Source organism: Dermochelys coriacea, chromosome 14, assembly GCF_009764565.3.
Source record: "Dermochelys coriacea isolate rDerCor1 chromosome 14, rDerCor1.pri.v4, whole genome shotgun sequence".
Taxonomy (NCBI): Eukaryota; Metazoa; Chordata; order Testudines; family Dermochelyidae; genus Dermochelys; species Dermochelys coriacea.
In genome coordinates, this window is record NC_050081.1 from 4,141,691 (window position 1) to 4,161,057 (window position 19,367).

Consider the following 19,367-nt stretch of genomic DNA (forward strand, 5'->3'; position numbering starts at 1 on the left):
TGTCTCTTGCCCCATCTGCCATCCTGCGAACCCCTCCCCGCTCTTCCTGGGCGATAACGGGACCTCTCTGTAGCAGCCACAGCAACTTACTTGGATGGGAAAGTATCAAATGTATTGTTAGCTCCCCTTAGATGAGACTTAGCAGTTAGAAATAAGGAGGAGAGCCAGCACTGTGTGTGTCTCCAGCTAGCTCCCCCCGGGCTGCACGTGAAGAACGGCTGCTGCAGGAGATGGATGTGCAGGGTTATTTTTGTGGTCATTGTCCGTCTGAGTGGGATAGAATGGCTGGGCTAAAGTTGGATGGTTTGCCTTTGTTCTTCAAAGGTGGCATCTGAGATTTCTTCTCCTTTCTTGGGACAGGGAGTGTCTCTTTGTTTAGTGTTTGTACAGCGCTTGGCATGCTGGGGTCCTGGTCTGTGACCAGGACTCCTTTGGGTTACACTAATAGAAATAATACTCTTCGAAGGGTCTCGTCTTGCAGCAGTCCTTCCTCTGGGGACGGCAGGGGTGGTCGCTCAAGGGCAGCGTCCTGTTCTCTAACTCTGCCCCCCAGCCTTTCTGCTAGCATGCTGAGCTGAATCTTGCTAATCATGTTTTTCACCTATGAAAACATGATGCACCCAGGTGCTGGGCGCATCCTTTGTTGGCTCTGCTGATGCTCCTCATTCCTGACCCCCAGCACCTTCTGCTATTTTGTTGCTGCGCTCTTGGCAGGTCTGACAGTGCGCCTCCATCGTGATCCGCAGGTTACCTTCTTAGTCCAGCTCTGCTGATGCTGTTCAGCCCAGAGCTGCCTAGCCCCTTCCCGCCCCGTCCTGCAGCAGTTCCTTCCTTCTGCATTCTCCTGGGGATCCTCCAGAACTGTCTTGGCCCTGATATTTCTGTTCCCTGGCTAAACACATTCATGGTGCTAACTGTCAGACTCACCAGACATGACCTAAGTAAATGCCCACCAGCAGCTAGGCTGAGAGCCCTGTTCTCCTGTCAGCGAATGAACTGAACAGGGGTCCCGTTGCTTTAGGGGTGCAGCATCCAGTTCTTCAGTCACATGTACCAAATTCACCAGCCACGGTGGTTAAATAGATGCTGAAGAAAGGGAGCTGTTGCCAGCAGCCTCCTGATGTGAGACTCGGCCCAGCATCACCTTCAAATATTGCTGCAGTGTTGCTTTATTTAAAGTGACTGCATCGTGGGTTCACTGACTTGCTACTGTGTCCAAGTGCTTGCCATTAGCTGCGTCAGCCAGACTGCCAAATGCTGGTATAGGCACAAATTGGGGCCCGTCTCCTAATCTCGTAGGTCTGTAGAATGAAACTAACGGCAATGGGATGATGGTTGCGTGGCTGCTGTTTGTCGGCGTCTCCGGATGCCAGCGCTCTGGTAATTATGGAAAGATTCATGGGAGGACCGGCAACTTAAACCGGTCATGAGGTGGCCTCCTGGTAGTGCTAGAGATCATGTTTCCGATCAGATGAAATACAAAAGGAGTGTGCTGCCAGCTTTGTCTTTGCTAGTGGGCTGGACATTCAGTTATTACCATGAGGGGTTTGTCCATGACGGATGGAATCTGACCTCATTGGCTTGTGATGCTTGGGTGTTCACACACCAACGCACCAAAAAACTTCCTCCAGGTGCTCCCAAGATTAGCGAGAAAGCTGGCCTGGCCCTGTCTGTTTAGAAAACCTCCAGATTTGGACTGGGCTGGATATAGCAATTTTAGAAACAAAGCAAGATGCTTGATATTGGGCAACGTAGCATTTGCCATTCTGGATCTGTGTCGGCTGCTAGCCTGATACCGAGAGAGGTCAGTATCAGATGCTTCAGAGAAAGGTGCAAAACACAGCATTGTAGACCTAGAGTACATAGAGTAACCTGTCCATGGGTAGAGCTCTCCCAGGATGGGAGCTGTGTGCATGCTGTCGGTCCATGGAGGCTGTAGGGCAGTGGTTCTCAAACTTTTTGTACTGGCCACCCCTTTCACACAGCAAGCCTCGGAGTTCAACTCCCCCTTAGGAATTAAAAACACATTTATATTTAAAAGTGATATTTGTATGTTTAAAGAAAAGGAGTACTTGTGGCACCTTAGAGACTAACAAATTTATTAGAGCATAAGCTTTCGTGAGCTACAGCTCACTTCATCGGATGCATTTGGTGGAAAAAACAGAGGAGAGATTTATATACACACACACAGAGAACATGAAACAATGGGTTTATCATACACACTGTAAGGAGAGTGATCACTTAAGATAAGCCATCACCAACAGCAGGGGGGGGAAGGAGGAAAACCTTTCATGGTGACAAGCAGGTAGGCTAATTCCAGCAGTTAACAAGAATATCAGAGGAACAGTGGGGGGTGGGGTGGGAGGGAGAAATACCATGGGGAAATAGTTTTACTTTGTGTAATGACTCATCCATTCCCAGTCTCTATTCAAGCCTAAGTTAATTGTATCCAGTTTGCAAATTAATTCCAATTCAGCAGTCTCTCGTTGGAGTCTGTTTTTGAAGCTTTTTTGTTGAAGTATAGCCACTCTTAGGTCTGTGATCGAGTGACCAGAGAGATTGAAGTGTTCTCCAACTGGTTTTTGAATGTTATAATTCTTGACGTCTGATTTGTGTCCATTCATTCTTTTACGTAGAGACTGTCCAGTTTGGCCAATGTACATGGCAGAGGGGCATTGCTGGCACATGATGGCATATATCACATTGGTAGATGCGCAGGTGAACGAGCCTCTGATAGTGTGGCTGATGTGATTAGGCCCTATGATGGTATCCCCTGAATAGATATGTGGACAGAGTTGGCAACGGGCTTTGTTGCTGGACTTTACAAAAACTAGACAAGCCATTTACAAAACACACTTTGATTCTCTACAAAAGAAAAAGGACACTAAGCTATCTAAACTACTATATGCCACAAGGGGCCACAACAATGGTTCCCGTAACCCACCCAGCAATATTGTTAATCTATCCAACTATACTCTTAGCCCAGCGGAAGAATCTGTCCTATCTCGGGGCCTCTCCTTTTGCCCCTCCACCCCCACGAACATGATACAGTTCTGTGGTGACCTAGAATCCTATTTTCGACGTCTCAGACTCAAAGAATATTTCCAACACACCTCTGACCAACATATTAACCCACAGAGACCTTCCTGCCAACACTACAAAAAGAAGGATTCTAGGTGGACTCCTCCTGAAGGTCGAAACAGCAGCCTGGATTTCTACATAGACTGCTTCCGCCGACGTGCACAAGCTGAAATTGTGGAAAAGCAGCATCGCTTACCCCATAACCTCAGCCATGCAGAACACAGTGCCATCCACAGCCTCAGAAACAACTCTGACATCATAATCAAAAAGGCTGACAAAGGAGGTGCTGTCGTCATCATGAATAGGTCAGAGTATGAACAAGAGGCTACTAGGCAGCTCTCCAACACCACTTTCTACAAGCCATTACCCTCTGATCCCACTGAGAGTTACCAAAAGAAACTACAGCATTTGCTCAAGAAACTCCCTGAAAAAGCACAAGAACAAATCCGCACAGACACACCCCTGGAGCCAGGACCTGGGGTATTCTATCTGCTACCCAAGATCCATAAACCTGGAAATCCTGGACGCCCCATCATCTCAGGCATTGGCACCCTGACAGCAGGATTGTCTGGCTATGTAGACTCCCTCCTCAGGCCCTTCGTTACCAGCACTCCCAGCTATCTTCGAGACACCACCGATTTCCTGAGGAAACTACAGTCCATTGGTGATCTTCCTAAAAACACCATCCTAGCCACTATGGATGTAGAAGCCTCTACACCAACATTCCACACAAAGATGGACTACAAGCCGTCAGGAACAGTATCCCCGATACTGTCACGGCTAACCTGGTGGCAGAACTTTGTGACTTTGTCCTGACCCATAACTATTTCACATTTGGTGACAATGTATACCTTCAAATCAGCGGCACTGCGATGGGTACCCGCATGGCCCCACAGTATGCCAACATTTTTATGGCTGACTTAGAACAACGCTTCCTCAGCTCTCGTTCCCTAATGCCCCTACTCTACTTGCGCTACATTGATGACATCTTCATCATCTGGACCCATGGAAAAGAAGCTCTTGAGGAATTCCACCATGATTTCAACAATTTCCATCCCACCATCAACCTCAGCCTGGACCAGTCCACACAAGAGATCCACTTCCTGGACACTACGGTGCTAATAAGCGATGGTCACATAAACACCACCCTATATCGGAAACCTACTGACCGCTATTCCTACCTACATGCCTCTAGCTTTCATCCAGATCATACCACTCGATCCATTGTCTACAGCCAAGCGCTACGATATAACCGCATTTGCTCCAACCCCTCAGACAGAGACAAACACCTACAAGATCTCTATCATGCATTCCTACAACTACAATACCCACCTGCTGAAGTGAAGAAACAGATTGACAGAGCCAGAAGAGTACCCAGAAGTCACCTACTACAGGACAGGCCCAACAAAGAAAACAACAGAACGCCACTAGCCATCACCTTCAGCCCCCAACTAAAACCCCTCCAACGCATCATCAAGGATCTACAACCTATCCTGAAGGACGAGCCATCGCTCTCTCAGATCTTGGGAGACAGACCAGTCCTTGCTTACAGATAGCCCCCCAATCTGAAGCAAATACTCACCAGCAACCACACACCACACAACAGAACCACTAACCCAGGAACCTATCCTTGCAACAAAGCCCGTTGCCAACTCTGTCCACATATCTATTCAGGGGATACCATCATAGGGTCTAATCACATCAGCCACACTATCAGAGGCTCGTTCACCTGCGCATCTACCAATGTGATATATGCCATCATGTGCCAGCAATGCCCCTCTGCCATGTACATTGGCCAAACTGGACAGTCTCTACGTAAAAGAATGAATGGACACAAATCAGACGTCAAGAATTATAACATTCAAAAACCAGTTGGAGAACACTTCAATCTCTCTGGTCACTCGATCACAGACCTAAGAGTGGCTATACTTCAACAAAAAAGCTTCAAAAACAGACTCCAACGAGAGACTGCTGAATTGGAATTAATTTGCAAACTGGATACAATTAACTTAGGCTTGAATAGAGACTGGGAATGGATGAGTCATTACACAAAGTAAAACTATTTCCCCATGGTATTTCTCCCTCCCACCCCACCCCCCACTGTTCCTCTGATATTCTTGTTAACTGCTGGAATTAGCCTACCTGCTTGTCACCATGAAAGGTTTTCCTCCTTCCCCCCCCTGCTGTTGGTGATGGCTTATCTTAAGTGATCACTCTCCTTACAGTGTGTATGATAAACCCATTGTTTCATGTTCTCTGTGTGTGTGTATATAAATCTCTCCTCTGTTTTTTCCACCAAATGCATCCGATGAAGTGAGCTGTAGCTCACGAAAGCTTATGCTCTAATAAATTTGTTAGTCTCTAAGGTGCCACAAGTACTCCTTTTCTTTTTGCGAATACAGACTAACACGGCTGCTACTCTGAAACATTTGTATGTTTAATATCACTTTTCACAGCAGACTTACTAGCTGGGAGGTATGTATCACCCCCACTTAATAATCTCATGACCCCCAGCTTGAGAACCCCTGCTGTAGAGGGCAGAGGTGTGGCTAAAGCCCCAAATGTTTTGATGAAAACGTATACCTTAATGTCTGTGTATACCTTTTCCTGCAAAATCTGTGTCAGATGGCTGTGTGTGTCTGGTAAAAGAGCAAAATAACTTCCTCCAAAGGCTGTTCTCAGCCCAGTTCCTCTGAAACGTCTAGTGTTGTGCAGCTGTTTATTGCTTGAGATGGTTTTGTTGCACCGTGCCCTGGGTGATAGAATTCACTTGCATTTTAGTGTGGATTTTTCTCTGGGGATTTTTCCCCCACAGCTGGCTCCTGAAGAACGGGAGACTGGCCTGATGATCTGAGCAGCTCTGGAGCAGTTCCCTAGGCAGCACAGCTGATGGGAGTTGGAGCTTCTGCTGGAGTTGCCTTTAGTTTTGGATGGGTGGACGTCCTGTGTTTGATGCGGGATGCTGTCCGAGTCCTCCTTTCTTGGGAGAAGTGGAGGGGGGCAGAGCCCAGCTCCATGGACTGTGCTGATCTTTTGTGCTGGCAGGCAATAATGCTCTGCCCCAGCTAGCACCTTGTGTCTGAGGATGTGAAAGTGCTTTATATACATTAGTAAACTAAGCCTCACAAGTGTTAATTCTCCCCATTATGCAGATGGGAAAACTGAGGCACAGAGGTATTGAGTTACATGCTCGCGGTTGCACAGGGAGTCTGGCAGAGCCAGGGATGGGACTGTTTCCTGCCTCCGAGTCCTACCTTTTATCGAAAGGATGATTCTTCTGTATAAAAGCAGCTGCTCTTGTGGTTTCCTGGACCTAGACAGGGTGCAGAATAAGAGCAAAGTGGGGCTGAGGGTTATGTGAGCATGAGACCAGATGCCTTTTGAGATGCATCCAGCAGTTACAAATCAGCTGCGAGTTACTATGGGCATTCTTTTGAATCCCTAATGACATGACACTCTAACCTTTCCGAATCAGTTAGAAACTTCCCCCGGACCTCACCTCTTTGTGTTGGCATCAAGCTTGGGCAAGAATAATTAATCTTCCTCTTTTAGAAAATTGCCATCTCCTGCGACTCAGCATGCTGCGTGCAGGCTTTGAAACAAGTATTATCTGAGCACCAGGTGGCTTGCATGGAACCTAGAGGGAAATGAACTGGCGGGAACCCTGCTGGAAGCTGGACTGAATTCCACTGTGCTGCTTGTTAATAAGAGAGGCTGTGAATTCTTCATTGCAGATAGAGAATGCCACAAGCTTTGTGGTATGCGGACTAGCTGGAGCAAGACAAGCTATTCACTGCTCCTATCCAACCTTGACCTGCTTCGTTAAGTGACCAAAGGAGCAATACAGAAAGAGATTAATTCCTTCCTATAAAAAATAAGATGGGAAAATAGACTGTTAAAAAAAGCCATAGGTAGAGAATTTTGCTATTTCTTAATCCCACTTTAAAAGCTGTTTCTTTAGGTTGCTGTTACTGTGACACTGTCCCGGTCTTGGATTATTTTGATCCTTAAATATGTTTCTGCTAAACCCTTGTTTCTCCCTTTGATTGCTGGTTGCGAATATGTAGTCTGTGTCTCTTGCAGCCAAGGCAGAGAGGAAGTCTGTTTTGCTTCTTATTATATACAAAGCCTCTTCCACAGCAAATGCTTGCCCATTAAAAAGCAAGCGCAAAAGCAGTGAACTGCTGGTTGTGATTGAACAACCCTACAATAACAAACCAGCAGGGCCAGTCCCATTTCTCACAATCAACCCAGAGAGAAATTGCTTTACCAACAGGCTGGTGTTTGTTCCTTTAGTCAGAATAGTTGCTCCTGCTTTGCTGGGATTTCTGCTATCTCCGCTCTAAACTGGGCTCCCTGGCATGCCCTGGGGTTAAATCCATGGGTAAGTAGTGTGATGGAGTGTCATAGGGTGATTGCGCTACTGTACCCAGCCAATGTCTATACGCAAACCTCTTCCGCATGCAGACATGCACCAGGAGCTGGGAGAATAGATTTCTGCATCCATAAGGATGGAAGAGTAAGAGAGCGCCTCTCTCCAGAGACGCAGATGAGATGCTGACCTTGACTTTCTGTGCTAAAGCAACATGATATGTGAAGTGGAGTGCCCTGAAAATTGCTTTGAGCTTTGGCCTCCACTGAGTTTTGTTCAGTGGATGGAGGGAAGAAAGGCAGAAGCTAGCTTTTTTTAAAATGTCTTTATTATTATTTATTTATTCTCTCTGTTTTGCCTTCAGACACCCTCAATCTCTGGGTTTTAAAGTGAAGATTTGGAACTGGGGATCCAAATTATGTGCAAAGAACTCAAATTCTTGATGATGATCCATCGCGTTGTCTTTTTGGCTGTGCAATGCCAGCTTTTCAACGCTATGATAATTTCTGGTCCTCTTGGTTCGTGTCACTGGTCTTTTGGTTCAGAAGAACACTTCTAGACTGGTCTTGGTCTGTATGTAGCTTCAGACCAGTGGAACTTTCAGTCCTGACATGAGTAAAGCCTGAATCCGCTGCCCTTTTGAAGAACCCACAGTACATGATCTAAACGGCTGCAAATGGCTCTTGGTTTTTGGGTGCTTAACTTGGGACATCTAAAGGGACCCTGGAATTGAGCTTTGGAGGGGGCTGCCATGGGGAAAAACGCCATCCCTGGTGCTGACAAGAACAAGTGTGTTTCCGAAGGTGGGTGCTGGGCACTTCCTGAAAAAGGTTTTGTTGTTTTATCAACGCCCCTCTGCAAGGAGAATGGCAGTGTGCTCCACGTCTTGAGGAAGGACGGCCCAGTGGTTAAGGCATCAGTATGGGATTTGAGAAGCCAGGGTTCAGTTCCCTGCTCTGCCACAAACATCCTGTCTGACCTTGGGCAAGTCACTTAGTCTCTCCCTGTCTCAATTCCCCGCTTGCAAACTGGGGATAATAGCATTGCCCTACCTCTCAGGAGGGTTGTGTATAGTGAAGACTGAAGTGATTAGTTACCGTGGTGATAGGGTCTTAATAACCTGGAGGTGGGCATCTGATACGGGGTCCAGACATCGTGTGCTCCGAGGGCGTGAGCCTGCGAAGTGCTGTCTATTCCCACTGAAGTTTACCATACCTAAACTCACAGTCAGCTTCACAGGTGGTCCAACTTTCCATCTTCCCTCACTGCGTTGGAGTTCAGTTCACTGCTCTCGGAAAAGGGGAGAGCTTTAAACAGCACCTGACTTGTCTGGTGTTGAATCTTCCCTTTCAGGGCAGGATAAAAACACGCTGGGAACATGCAAAGCTGAGATGCCTACCCAAGCGCGAGGCCCGTTCTTGGTATCGGCACCTTAATGAAGCAAAGTTCGTTCTTGCTGAAAAGTTTGGCATATGAAACGTTTTCTTGAGCGTCTCCCCCCACCCTGCACGGTTTCTTCTGTTGATGGAGATCTCCCTTCTCCCTCCCTTGCAAGACTTGTGGCTCTAATCTGGTACGTCCTTAAAATTGCTGCTGCCGATGAAACCACCGCAAAAGCCTATGTTCTGGTCTCGCATCAGCCCTGTGGGGTGGTGATAACGTACCGTGCTGCTGCTTAGCAACAGGTTGTCTTCGCTGCAAAAATGGGTGTGTTTTTACAGTGCATCGAGATAGCTAATGTGATGGAAAATCCTGCTGGAGACAGGGCACGGAGGACTGCTTTTAACTTGGTATCGAGTGTCAAGGTCAACCCTGTGTGCAGCCGCCTGGGGTTTACTTTGGCTAGCTACACCAAGTGAGAACGACAACGTCTTGTCTCCGGCGCATGGGAGACATCTCAATGTACAACGCACCTCTCATTTGCAGTGAAGCCACGGACTGAGTTGGGATCGCCCAGTCACTGTGTTGGCACCGGCAACCCATGAAATTGCAGGGGGACCCCCCTCACGTGGTGGCTGTTCCTTGGCCCTGGTGACAAAGTGAAACTCAAACCCTGCCAGGTCCCGTTAGTAGGGACCCCGGAATTGAGTTTTGGAGGGGGCTGCCATGGGACAAACGCCACCACCGGTGCTGACAAGCACAGGTGCATTTCCCCCTGGCAGGGAGGTTTGCATTACCATAGAATGGTCCTTCTCAGGCAGATTGTTGTGTCCAGTCTTTGGCTAGATGGAGGCTCCTGGTGCTAAGGAAGGATGGTTTAGTGGTTAGAGCGCTAGCCTAAGACTTGGAGACCTGAATTCAATTCCCAGACTCTTTGTGGCCTTGGGTGTGTCACTTGGCTGCTCTGTGCTTCAGTTTCCCCATCTGTAAAAGGGAATTAGTCCCAGCCTCCTGGGAGTGTTGTGAGGATAAACGCACTAAACATTCTGAGATGCTCCAATAGCATGTTAATAGAGGGCCATAGAGGTATCCAGGAAATAATGGGCAGGGCAAGGTTCGGTTCCCCGGTTAAAATTGGTGCATGGCACAGCCTCCTTTTCTCTTCAAAGCCCACATGAGTCTGGCTCTGGGAAGCCCAGTCTTTGCTAGGGAAGGCTGGTGCACACCTGCCGCTCCACCAGCATTGTGTTATTGAGCTAGCAATTAAAACAAATCCACTTCCTGACTTTGTTTGCTGCTCGTTCTCAGGCTGGCAGGAGATGCTGCCACCTCTGGTGACTGTGACACATCCAGCAAAGCTGCTGGGCTGCTAGAGACATGTTTGTATTAAAATGCACAGCTTCCTTTCCTGCCACTCTCCACGCTCTCCCTTCCTTCCTCTTCCTCCTCGGGTTCAGAGCAGCTGCCGATTTATGGACAACATTCCGTCTTGGCTCCGGAGCATTAAATATCTTTTAATTAACATCTCCAAATGTATTTTGTTTCCGAGGCATTCTAAAGCCATGCATGAGCGTACAAGGGCCAGACTCGGCTTTTAGTTGCATGCACAGCTCCTATTGCATGTCTAAGAGCACCTTGTATTTTTGGATTGCCGAAGATCAGCTGAGCCCCTGGTTCTGTGTCTGCCTGGGCCTGGCTAGCAGTAGTTCCTGTAGTTCCAATGGGTAGCCAGTCACTTACAATTGTGTGTGGGGTGGTTGTTTTTTCTTTTCACTCCCTTGGTACTAGCCCATTGGTGCCGCCTGGGTTTCTTTCAGTTAGACATTGGATTGGAGGGATCTCTCACTGGCATGTGTGATTGATCCCAAGGCAATGTCTTGTGGAGCACAGAGCGGGGAAATAGGAGTCAGGGTTTTATTTGTGCCTCTGCCATAGGCTTGCTCAGTGACATTGGGCAAGTCACTTAACTTGGCTTTGTCTTGCCTTTTTCCTGTCTGCCAAGTGGGACTAAAACTTCCTATCCTATAAGGATGTATTGGGGTTGGATGCTCGAATGTTTGCTTTGAGCGACTAGTATGAAAGGTGCAGTAGAAAGGCGGAGGGTCAGCTGAGTGGATAACCAAGCTGGCCATACTCATAGGAGGGATGAGGGCTCCCTAACCAAAACCCCAACAAGGGATGTGTTGTGAATAGAGGAGCAATGTCTGTAGCCCCCTCCGATCCAGCAACAGAGGTTACTCAGAGACTCTGACCAGGCATTTACCTCTGGCTCCTCTCTACTGGGGGCAGCAATGATGGGAGCAGGAGAGTATTCAGGGCCATGGTAAGCGCCCCGGTACCTACCTGTGCTCAGACCAGGTCTGCATGCCCTGGTGCTAGAACATCAGCTTGTACAAACACCATACGAGACGTGGCCCCTGCCCCAAAGAGCTTGCAGCAGAGAAAAGAGTGTCCCTTATCTCCGTTCTGCAGACGGGGAATCTGAGACCTGGAGAGATGAAGCGACTTACCCAAGGTCACACGTGGGCTCTGTAGCAGAGCAGGGAACTGAACCCTCGTCTCTTTAGTTTCAGTCTTCTCTACCTTTCTCTGTCTGCTCTCAATAAACACCAGGGAGGGCGAGGAGTTATTTATGTTAAGGGCCAATGTTGGCACAAGACCAAAGGGATATAAACTGGCCATCTGTATGTTTAGGCTGGAAATTGGCAAAGGTTTCTACCCATCAGAGGAAACTCTGGAGGAGTCTTCCAAGGGGAGCAGTGGGGGCAGAAAACCTAACTTGTCTCAAGACTGAACTTACTAGACCACCTACAATGGCCTGTACAGCCTCTCCATGACTGCCATTAACAAATATCTCCAATGTCTGGAGGTGGGACCCTAGATGGGGAGGGCTCTGAGTTACACAGAATTCTTTCCCAGAGGTTGGGCTGGTGGGTCTTGTCCTCATGCTCAGGGTCTCACTGATCACCAGGGAAGCTTTGCCTGAGTGAGGACTTCAAGATGGAGCTGATCTGGTTATTGTCTTCCCACACTAGCTATTTGCAAAGGTTAGGCGAAGTTTAGGTAGCTCTGTCCAGGTGCTTTGCACTCAGATAACTGAGATGCTGCTGTAAGACGCTGATTTTCCACCTTTGCCATACCATGACCCTATGTTTTAGCGTGTAACCATAAAAAAAAAAAGGCTGGAAAGGCAGGCTTGAGGACAGGGTCCCTCCAGGCAGGGAATCCACGCTGTAGGAGGTAGATATGGTATGGGAGAGACAGAAGATTTTCATTTATTTGTGGACTAGGACCCCTCTATGCTGGGCATTGTACATAAACAGCACAAAGACAGTCCCTGCCCCAAGGTGCACTACAATATAGATTTTTCCTTCCAAGCAAGTAGTGCCAGTTGTTGGAAATCCAGCTCAGCGTTTTTGTTTAGAGGTGCCAAGATAGCAGGAAGGAGTGTAATATCTACTCCCGAAACCTGGTCCTGCCTATGTTGAAGCCCGTAGAAGTTTTACCATTGACTTAAGTGGCAGCAGGATCGGAGATTGGGGACAGGAATGAGCAGAAACTGACCCGTTCTTTTCCTTGGAGAAACAATGCTTTGCCACAAAGTGACTATAATTCCACTGAGCTTTTCCCTTTGCTCGTGTTACGATCTTCCCTTTTTTAGTTTTTAGTTTTGGTTTTTAAAAAGGTTTTAAAGAGCATTCAAAGTACAAAGTTTGACAGCTATTGTCTTACGTAACAGCCCATTATCTTATGAGATGTGGGAAGTTAAGACTACACGGTCCCCTGGAGGGCTGAGGTCTAAAGCGATAGCCATCCCACTTCTCTTAGAGAGAGACTTCAGATGTCCCAGTGGCTCAGTGCATGCTTCTTCGCCATAGGCAGACGCCCAGGCCATAAGAATAGGGAAAGTGGATTCATTTTCGTCTGCTTGCTGATGGCTCTTGTACACAGGTTGGCAAACTTCACAGGCTTTAAGGCATCTTCAGTTCATTGGCCACTTCGCTCTATCTTTTCATAGCAGAAGAAACGGGAAGCGATGCCTGGTTTGGTTCTTGCTTGTGTAAGATTGTGTCTTGCAGCTTCTTTCCTGGTGCTCTGTTCAGGCCAGTTGCATACTGAACAATGAGCCTCTCAGCCCTTCCCATGGGAGACTTCCCCGAACAGAGTAGATCTTGCTGATAGGAAGTTTTCCGTTGATTAATTTCATCCTCACATCCATGGGGCCACTGAACCATCTCCTTTCTGACAGAGCACCCATCCCTGGTGAAAAGAGGTTAAAAATGGCCTGCGTGGATTTATCAAGAACAAATTATGCTAATCCAGCCTAATTCCCTTCTCTGACAAAAGTTAGTGGCTTAGTGGATGGGGGGAAGCATTAGATGTGATATATCGTGATTTTAGTAAGGCTTTTGACACAGTCCCAAATGACATTCTCATAAGCAAATAGGGAATTGTGGTCTAGACAAAATTACTATAAGGTGGATGCACAATTGGTTGAAAGACTGTACTCAAAAAGTAGTTATCAGTGGTTTGCCATCAAACTGGGAGGGATGTACACAGTGGTGTCTCACATGGGTCAATCTTGGCTTTGGTACTCGTCAGTTATTTTTGTTCATGATTTGGATAATGGAGTGGAGAGTGTGCTTCTAAAATTTTCAGATGACAACAAGCTAGTGTCAGGCTTAGAATTCAAAATGACCTTGACAAATTGGAGGATTGGTCTGAATTCAGCAAGGTGAAATTCAGTAAAGACCATGGCAAAGGACTACACTTAGGAAGGAAAAATCAAATGCCCAGCTGCAAAATGGGGAATAACTGGCTATGTGGTAATACTGTGGAAAAGGATCTGGGGATTGTAGTGGATCACAGATTGAATATTGAATTGAGCATGATGCGATTGCAGAAAAGTCTAGTATAATTCTGAGGTGTATTAACAGGAGTGTCCTCTGTAAGATGCAGGAGATAATTCTCACTGTGTTTGCCACTGGAGTACCATCTCCAATTCTAGGAAAGATGTGGACAAACTGTAGAGGGTCCAGAGGAGAGCAACAAAAACAATAAATGGTTTAGAAAATGTGACCTATGAGGAAAGGTTAAAAACACTGAGCATGTTTAATCTTGAGAAAAGAAGCCGGGGGACACACACAGAGCAGATAAGTCTTCAAATGTGTTGAGAGCTATTACAAAGAGGTCTGTGGTCAATTGTTCCATGTCCACTGAAGGCAAGACAAGAAGTAATGGGCTTAAACTGTGGCAAGCGAGATTTAGGTTAGATATTAGCAAAAATGTCTAACTCTAAGGGTAGTTAAGCTCTGGAACAAGCTCCCAAGGGAGGTTGTGATATTCCCGTCACTGGAGGTTTTTAAGAACAGGTTGGACAAACCCCTGTCAGGGATGGTCTAGGTTTGCCTGGTCCTGTCTCAGCAGAGGGGGCTAGACTGGGTGACCCTCTCCAGGTCCTTTCCAGCCCTGTGTTTCTATGGATTCTATAACTTCAGCCTCAGCTTCTCCCTATCTTTTGCTCAGAGGGTCTAGAAAAGTGCCCGCTTGGGTGCTGGGAGAATGCCTGGCTCCAGAAGACTGGGTTTGATCCCAAGCTGAGGAAACGTTTTCTGTTAATTCTTCAGCGTTTTTTCTGAGCTGGCATTTTTCTCAGGCCTCAGACTCATTTTACTTTAAAAAAAAAAAATTATTTTGTTTTGAGACAAGAAGTTTTGAGAAGACTCCCAGTGGAGTCTGTCGCAAACGAGTCTCCTTCTGTAGCTGAATGGCTCCAAAAGCAAGTACTGTAGATAGTTGGGGGCAGAGGGGACGCTGAACCTGCTGAAGGCTCTTAATTGGTCTGATTATTTTTGATTAATCCAGCCCGGTACATGTAACACCAGGGGGGAGTGGGAGGGGAGAGAGGAAAGGAAAGGAAATGAAATGAATAAATTGATGAAGTATGTATTTGTGCTGCATATTGGATGTATGTTTGAGGATCTGATATTTTCTTTCTTGCTTAACTAATCCAGGGAATGGATTTCTCTGCTACTTTAATAAAGCTTTATGGGCCAAAGGTAGACTTGGGACTTGCATCTCCACCTGGCACAACAGTGGCCAGGGACAGCGTCCTGGGGCAAAATGGATCCATCGCAGAGAAAGCGTGTAGGAATATATCTCGCTCCTGTTCGCACTGACCCTGTATCTTGCTTCTTAAACCGACGCCAAAGCTCTTTTCCTCCTGCTAGAGGAGGGTTGTTAAATAACCAGGAGGGAAGTTTTTCTAAGTGTGGTTTGCTGGAGCTAGGTGCCTGGTTACCTGGGAGGAGCGTGGTGCTTGGAGGGAGTTGGGGTTACACGGGGGGCGTTTGTGGTTTGAGAGGCAGCGTGCTCTCTGCTGGCACTGCTGGGAGTCTAACAAAAACCTTGGTGTTGAAGCAGAGGCAGTTTTGTCCAGTGGGCAGGGCCCCTGATTGGGCATTGAGAGACCTAACTTCTGTTCCCAGCTCTGCCACTGAGCTATTGTGATGATTAAAGCTGGTCACCCTCTGCCTCAGTTCCTCCCTCCTCCCCACCTTTGGCCTGTCTCTTTATTGCTTTTATGTACAGCACCCAATGCATTAGGGTCCCGATCTTGATTGGGGGTAATCTCATTACCTGTATTAATATGTCGTTCTCTGTCCCTTAGGTCATGTTAGCTGCTTCTTACTGGTCCCTCCTGGCTCCTGCCATTGAATTGGCTGAAGATTCTGGGAATTTCGGGGCTTTTGCTTTCTTCCCGGTAGCTGTTGGCTTCACCCTGGGAGCAGCTTTTGTCTTCTTGGCCGACCTCCTCCTTCCATTGCTGGTAAGTAGCAGTATGACTGTCTGCTGTCAGTGGCCTCGGACTAGTCTCCCATCCACCCTGTTTGTGTCCAGGACTGTGGGCCGCTGGAAGCCAATTTCTAGCTGACCTGCACATTACGGGATGCATGAGGGGGTTACATGTTGCTCTTGAACACCTGCCTTTCACACGGCAGAGTAAAGTCTGGTCTCCGAGCTGGCAGTGCCGTGTATGTGGTGTCACCACCCCTAACTCATCTGCTCATTCTCCCCTCTTGCAGATCCTCTAGGTAGGAAATAGAGGGCTGCTGTCCTAAATCGTGTGCTGTCTTAGGGGAGTGGATCACAGACTCATAGAAATGTGGGGCTGGAAGGGACCTGGAGAAGTCACTAAGTCCACACCCTGTGCTATGGCTGGACCAAGTAAACCTAGACCGTCCCTGGCAGGTGTTTGTCCAATCTGTTCTTAGACCCTCCAGTGATGGGGATTCCACAGCCTCCTTCGGGAAGGTTAGAAAGTTAGAAACTCCCTTATAATTGGAAGCTTTGTCCTAACATCTAACCTAGCTCGCCCTTGCTGCAGATTAAGCCCATTACTACTTGTGCTACCTTCAGTGGACATGGAGCACAATTGATCAGAGTCCTCTTTATAGCAGCCTTTCATATATCTGAGAACTATCAGGTCCCCTCCCCCTCAGTCTCCTTTCCTCAAGACTAAACATGCCCCATTTTTCTTACCCTTTCCTCCCAGTTGAGATTTTCTAAACCTTTTACTGTTTTTGTTGCTCTCCTCTAGACTCTCTCCAGTTTGTCCACATCTTTGCCCAGAACTGGGTGCAGTGTGGCCTCACCAGCGCCCAGTAGAGCGGGACAGTTACTCCCATGTCTAACATGCAGTGCTTTGGGATGTAAGTGCAGCTGACTGCACTGGCCTTTGGCTTGGTTTAGGGTTGAGGCTTACCTCAGACTGTTCCCCACAGTATTTGGGGATCCCCATGATGGATTTTGTATGGCTTCAGGGTTTTGCTATGAAAGCTGCGCTCAGCTTGTTTCAGTGTCACCAATCCCCGCTGTTCAAAAATCCTTAATCAACCCCCTAAAATCATGAGATTTTTAACCCCCCTCCCCCTTGCATCCTGTTTTCTGAGCCTTTTAGGGTGCGCTTGAGTCACTCTTTCAAGTTTTTATCTGCAAGCATGAGGCTAGGAACTTGTTTGTTTAAAAAAAAAAAACTGATATTTTCGTTTTGTAATGTGACTCCAGGAGTTGGGGCTTTAAAACACTGAATACTGGGAGATTCATGAGAGGTGGAAACGCTGCCCTTGTTAGTTTCCTTCAGCTGGTGCAAGTGAAAAGTATGAACTGCAGTAACCACAAGGGCCTGGTGATAAAAACATTGATTTCCTTGGATTTGCTAGCTGTCTAGAAGAGCTCTTCGAAAGGTCTAAGGTGGCTGTGTGTTTGATGATAGTGCCAGGCAACAAAGCATCATGAGTGTTGATGTTGCTTTGGGCTTTGGCTAATGAAGTTAGGTGGATTTTTTTCTTAATCCCCCTATCAGTTTCCATTCTGGCAGAAGCCGGATACAAATCCATTTCTATTGGAGATTTAATGAAACTGCATTTCCCTGGGATTCTCTAAGTCGGTGTCTGTGCTGAATGTGGCTTTAGGCCACACACATGAAAAGTGTCTGCTCTTTCGTTTGTTTTTGTTTCTTTAACCGGCAGCGGTTTCCAAACAGTCCAGGTGAGAGCTTGTTTCAATCCTGAGATTTAATTTGCAGCGTTGCCAACACCAGTCGTTCAAAAATCATGACTCAGTCTCCCAAAAAACCATGAGATCAATTTGAAAAATCGGTGTGTTTGTCTTTTTTGTTTGCTGGTGAAGGAACATTTAGGGTCAGGTTTTCAAGACTTTCTCTGCAACTACAAAGGCAAAAAACCTTAAATGACAGCTGAGTTTGTTGTATGATCACATGACTCCAGGATCTGGGGCTTTAAGAATAACACAAAATATTAACAATTCTTGGAAAATTGCAAGAATTGGTAACTCTGGTATCTAACACATGCTTCCCCCTCCCCTATCGGATTCTCCCCCTCCTTCCCATTTTGGCGCAACTGAATACATGAATTTTTTTTTTTAAATCTCTAATACAAGAGTCTATAGTAGTAAGCTCAGTTCTAGGATGTACTGCTAATAGGGAGGAATGGTGGTCTTGTGGTTAAAGTACTGGGCTGGACTCAGGTGATCTAGGCACAATTTATCACTCTGCCACTGTCTCCCTGTATGACTGTGGGCAAGTCACTTAATTTTTCTGTGCCTCGATTTCCCCGTCTGTAAATTGGTGGATCTAAAAACTTGGATTGATAAATGAAACTAAAGGCTCCAGTAGTTTGGCACTCCATGAGCCCCTCTACGTTAACGTGGGAGTTCTTTAAACTTCCATTTGTCGCTTAGTTCCTCTCAGAATTTGGAAGATGAAAGTCACCAAATTTTATGTATTTCAGTGAAAGGAACATTGTCCTGTGGTGTAAATAACATTGGGTTAGGCATGTCCTGGTATCAGGGGCATGTAAAACAACCCAGCACAAGATCCAGCTCTGTCACGCAACCAAATGAATGCAATCAGCTTGCTATTGTGGTTAAAGTTGTGTGAAGGTTATCACCTTCAAACACCCATTTGTTTCACTTACATTTGTTTTTAAACTTGGGCCTATCTTGCCTGTATTGATGTTTGCGATAATTGTATTGCCTGTATTGGGGTTTGCGATATAAGACACTGAAGGGACCTTCTAATGTATTTGATCAGCTGCTGATAGCTCCCAACAGAGAAAGTAAACAGTTCTACCATGCAACCCACTTCTTCCCAATGTGTCTCACGTTCTTTTCTGCCTACTGGGAAGAAGCCTGCATTGCCTGGGTCTGCAGGGTTGGGTGGGAGGAGGCGGGATACAGGACTGCATGGGAAGTGGTGGGCTAGGGAGGAGATGGCAGGAGGAGTGGACAGAGGGAAGTGATCAAGTTAGAGATGTTCCCTGATTGCTGCTGGGTTAATCCGCCTGGCACTGTTGGTCTCTCACTTCCAAGCCAAGCTTTGATCCCCAAAAAGGAAAAAATCCTTCCCCATTATTCCATGATGATGTTTAAGAGGCTCCCCTTTCTAGAGAGGTTTTGATTTGAACCCGGTTAAAATAACATCAGGAGCTGAACTGAGTTGGCTTGTAGTCGATGCCTTATCATCCATGTCTACTTAATCAGAGGAGCGGGTGGGTCCTTCCACGCTCTTCCCTTGGAGTTCTTTTGGGAGGGAGTAGGAGTGTGTGTTAATCTTAGCTTAACGCGTAGTAATCCTGCAAGGGTCTGATGACACTTGTTCCCTTGGCCTAATACTCACTCTTCGGGGATAAGAGAAGGATGTCCTGTTCTCTCGGCTTCTCTTCCTTCCATTCTACCAACTGGCGGAACGGAATACCTTCAACGTAGTATAAAACAGCAGTTAGTATGCTTTGTTGTTTCTTCTTTATACTGTGGTAGTGCCTAGTAGCCCCAGTCATGGACCATGGTGCTAGGAGCTGTACAAACCCAGAACAAAAAACCAGTCCCTATCCCAAAGAGCCTGCAGTCAAAGCAATGCCCTCGTTCCACTTGTGCTAGAATAAAAAATGCCAAATGCTAGTTGGGCACCAGGAGTTACTAGAACGGAGCATGTGAAAAGAAGGAATAAACACCC

The 19,367-nt window shown here is 46.9% G+C and overlaps 1 protein-coding gene across 10 annotated transcripts in view; it reads left to right on the forward strand.

The window, feature by feature from the left end:
- SLC39A11 (solute carrier family 39 member 11) overlaps window positions 1-19,367 on the forward strand; it is a 430,131-nt gene that overhangs the window by 18,626 nt on the left and 392,138 nt on the right. For all 10 annotated transcript variants that reach the window (XM_043497571.1, XM_038371445.2, XM_043497575.1 and 7 more), the window contains one exon: window positions 15,504-15,662. In XM_043497571.1, the coding sequence (XP_043353506.1) occupies window positions 15,504-15,662 (159 nt within the window). The remainder of the gene's footprint in view (window positions 1-15,503; window positions 15,663-19,367) is intronic.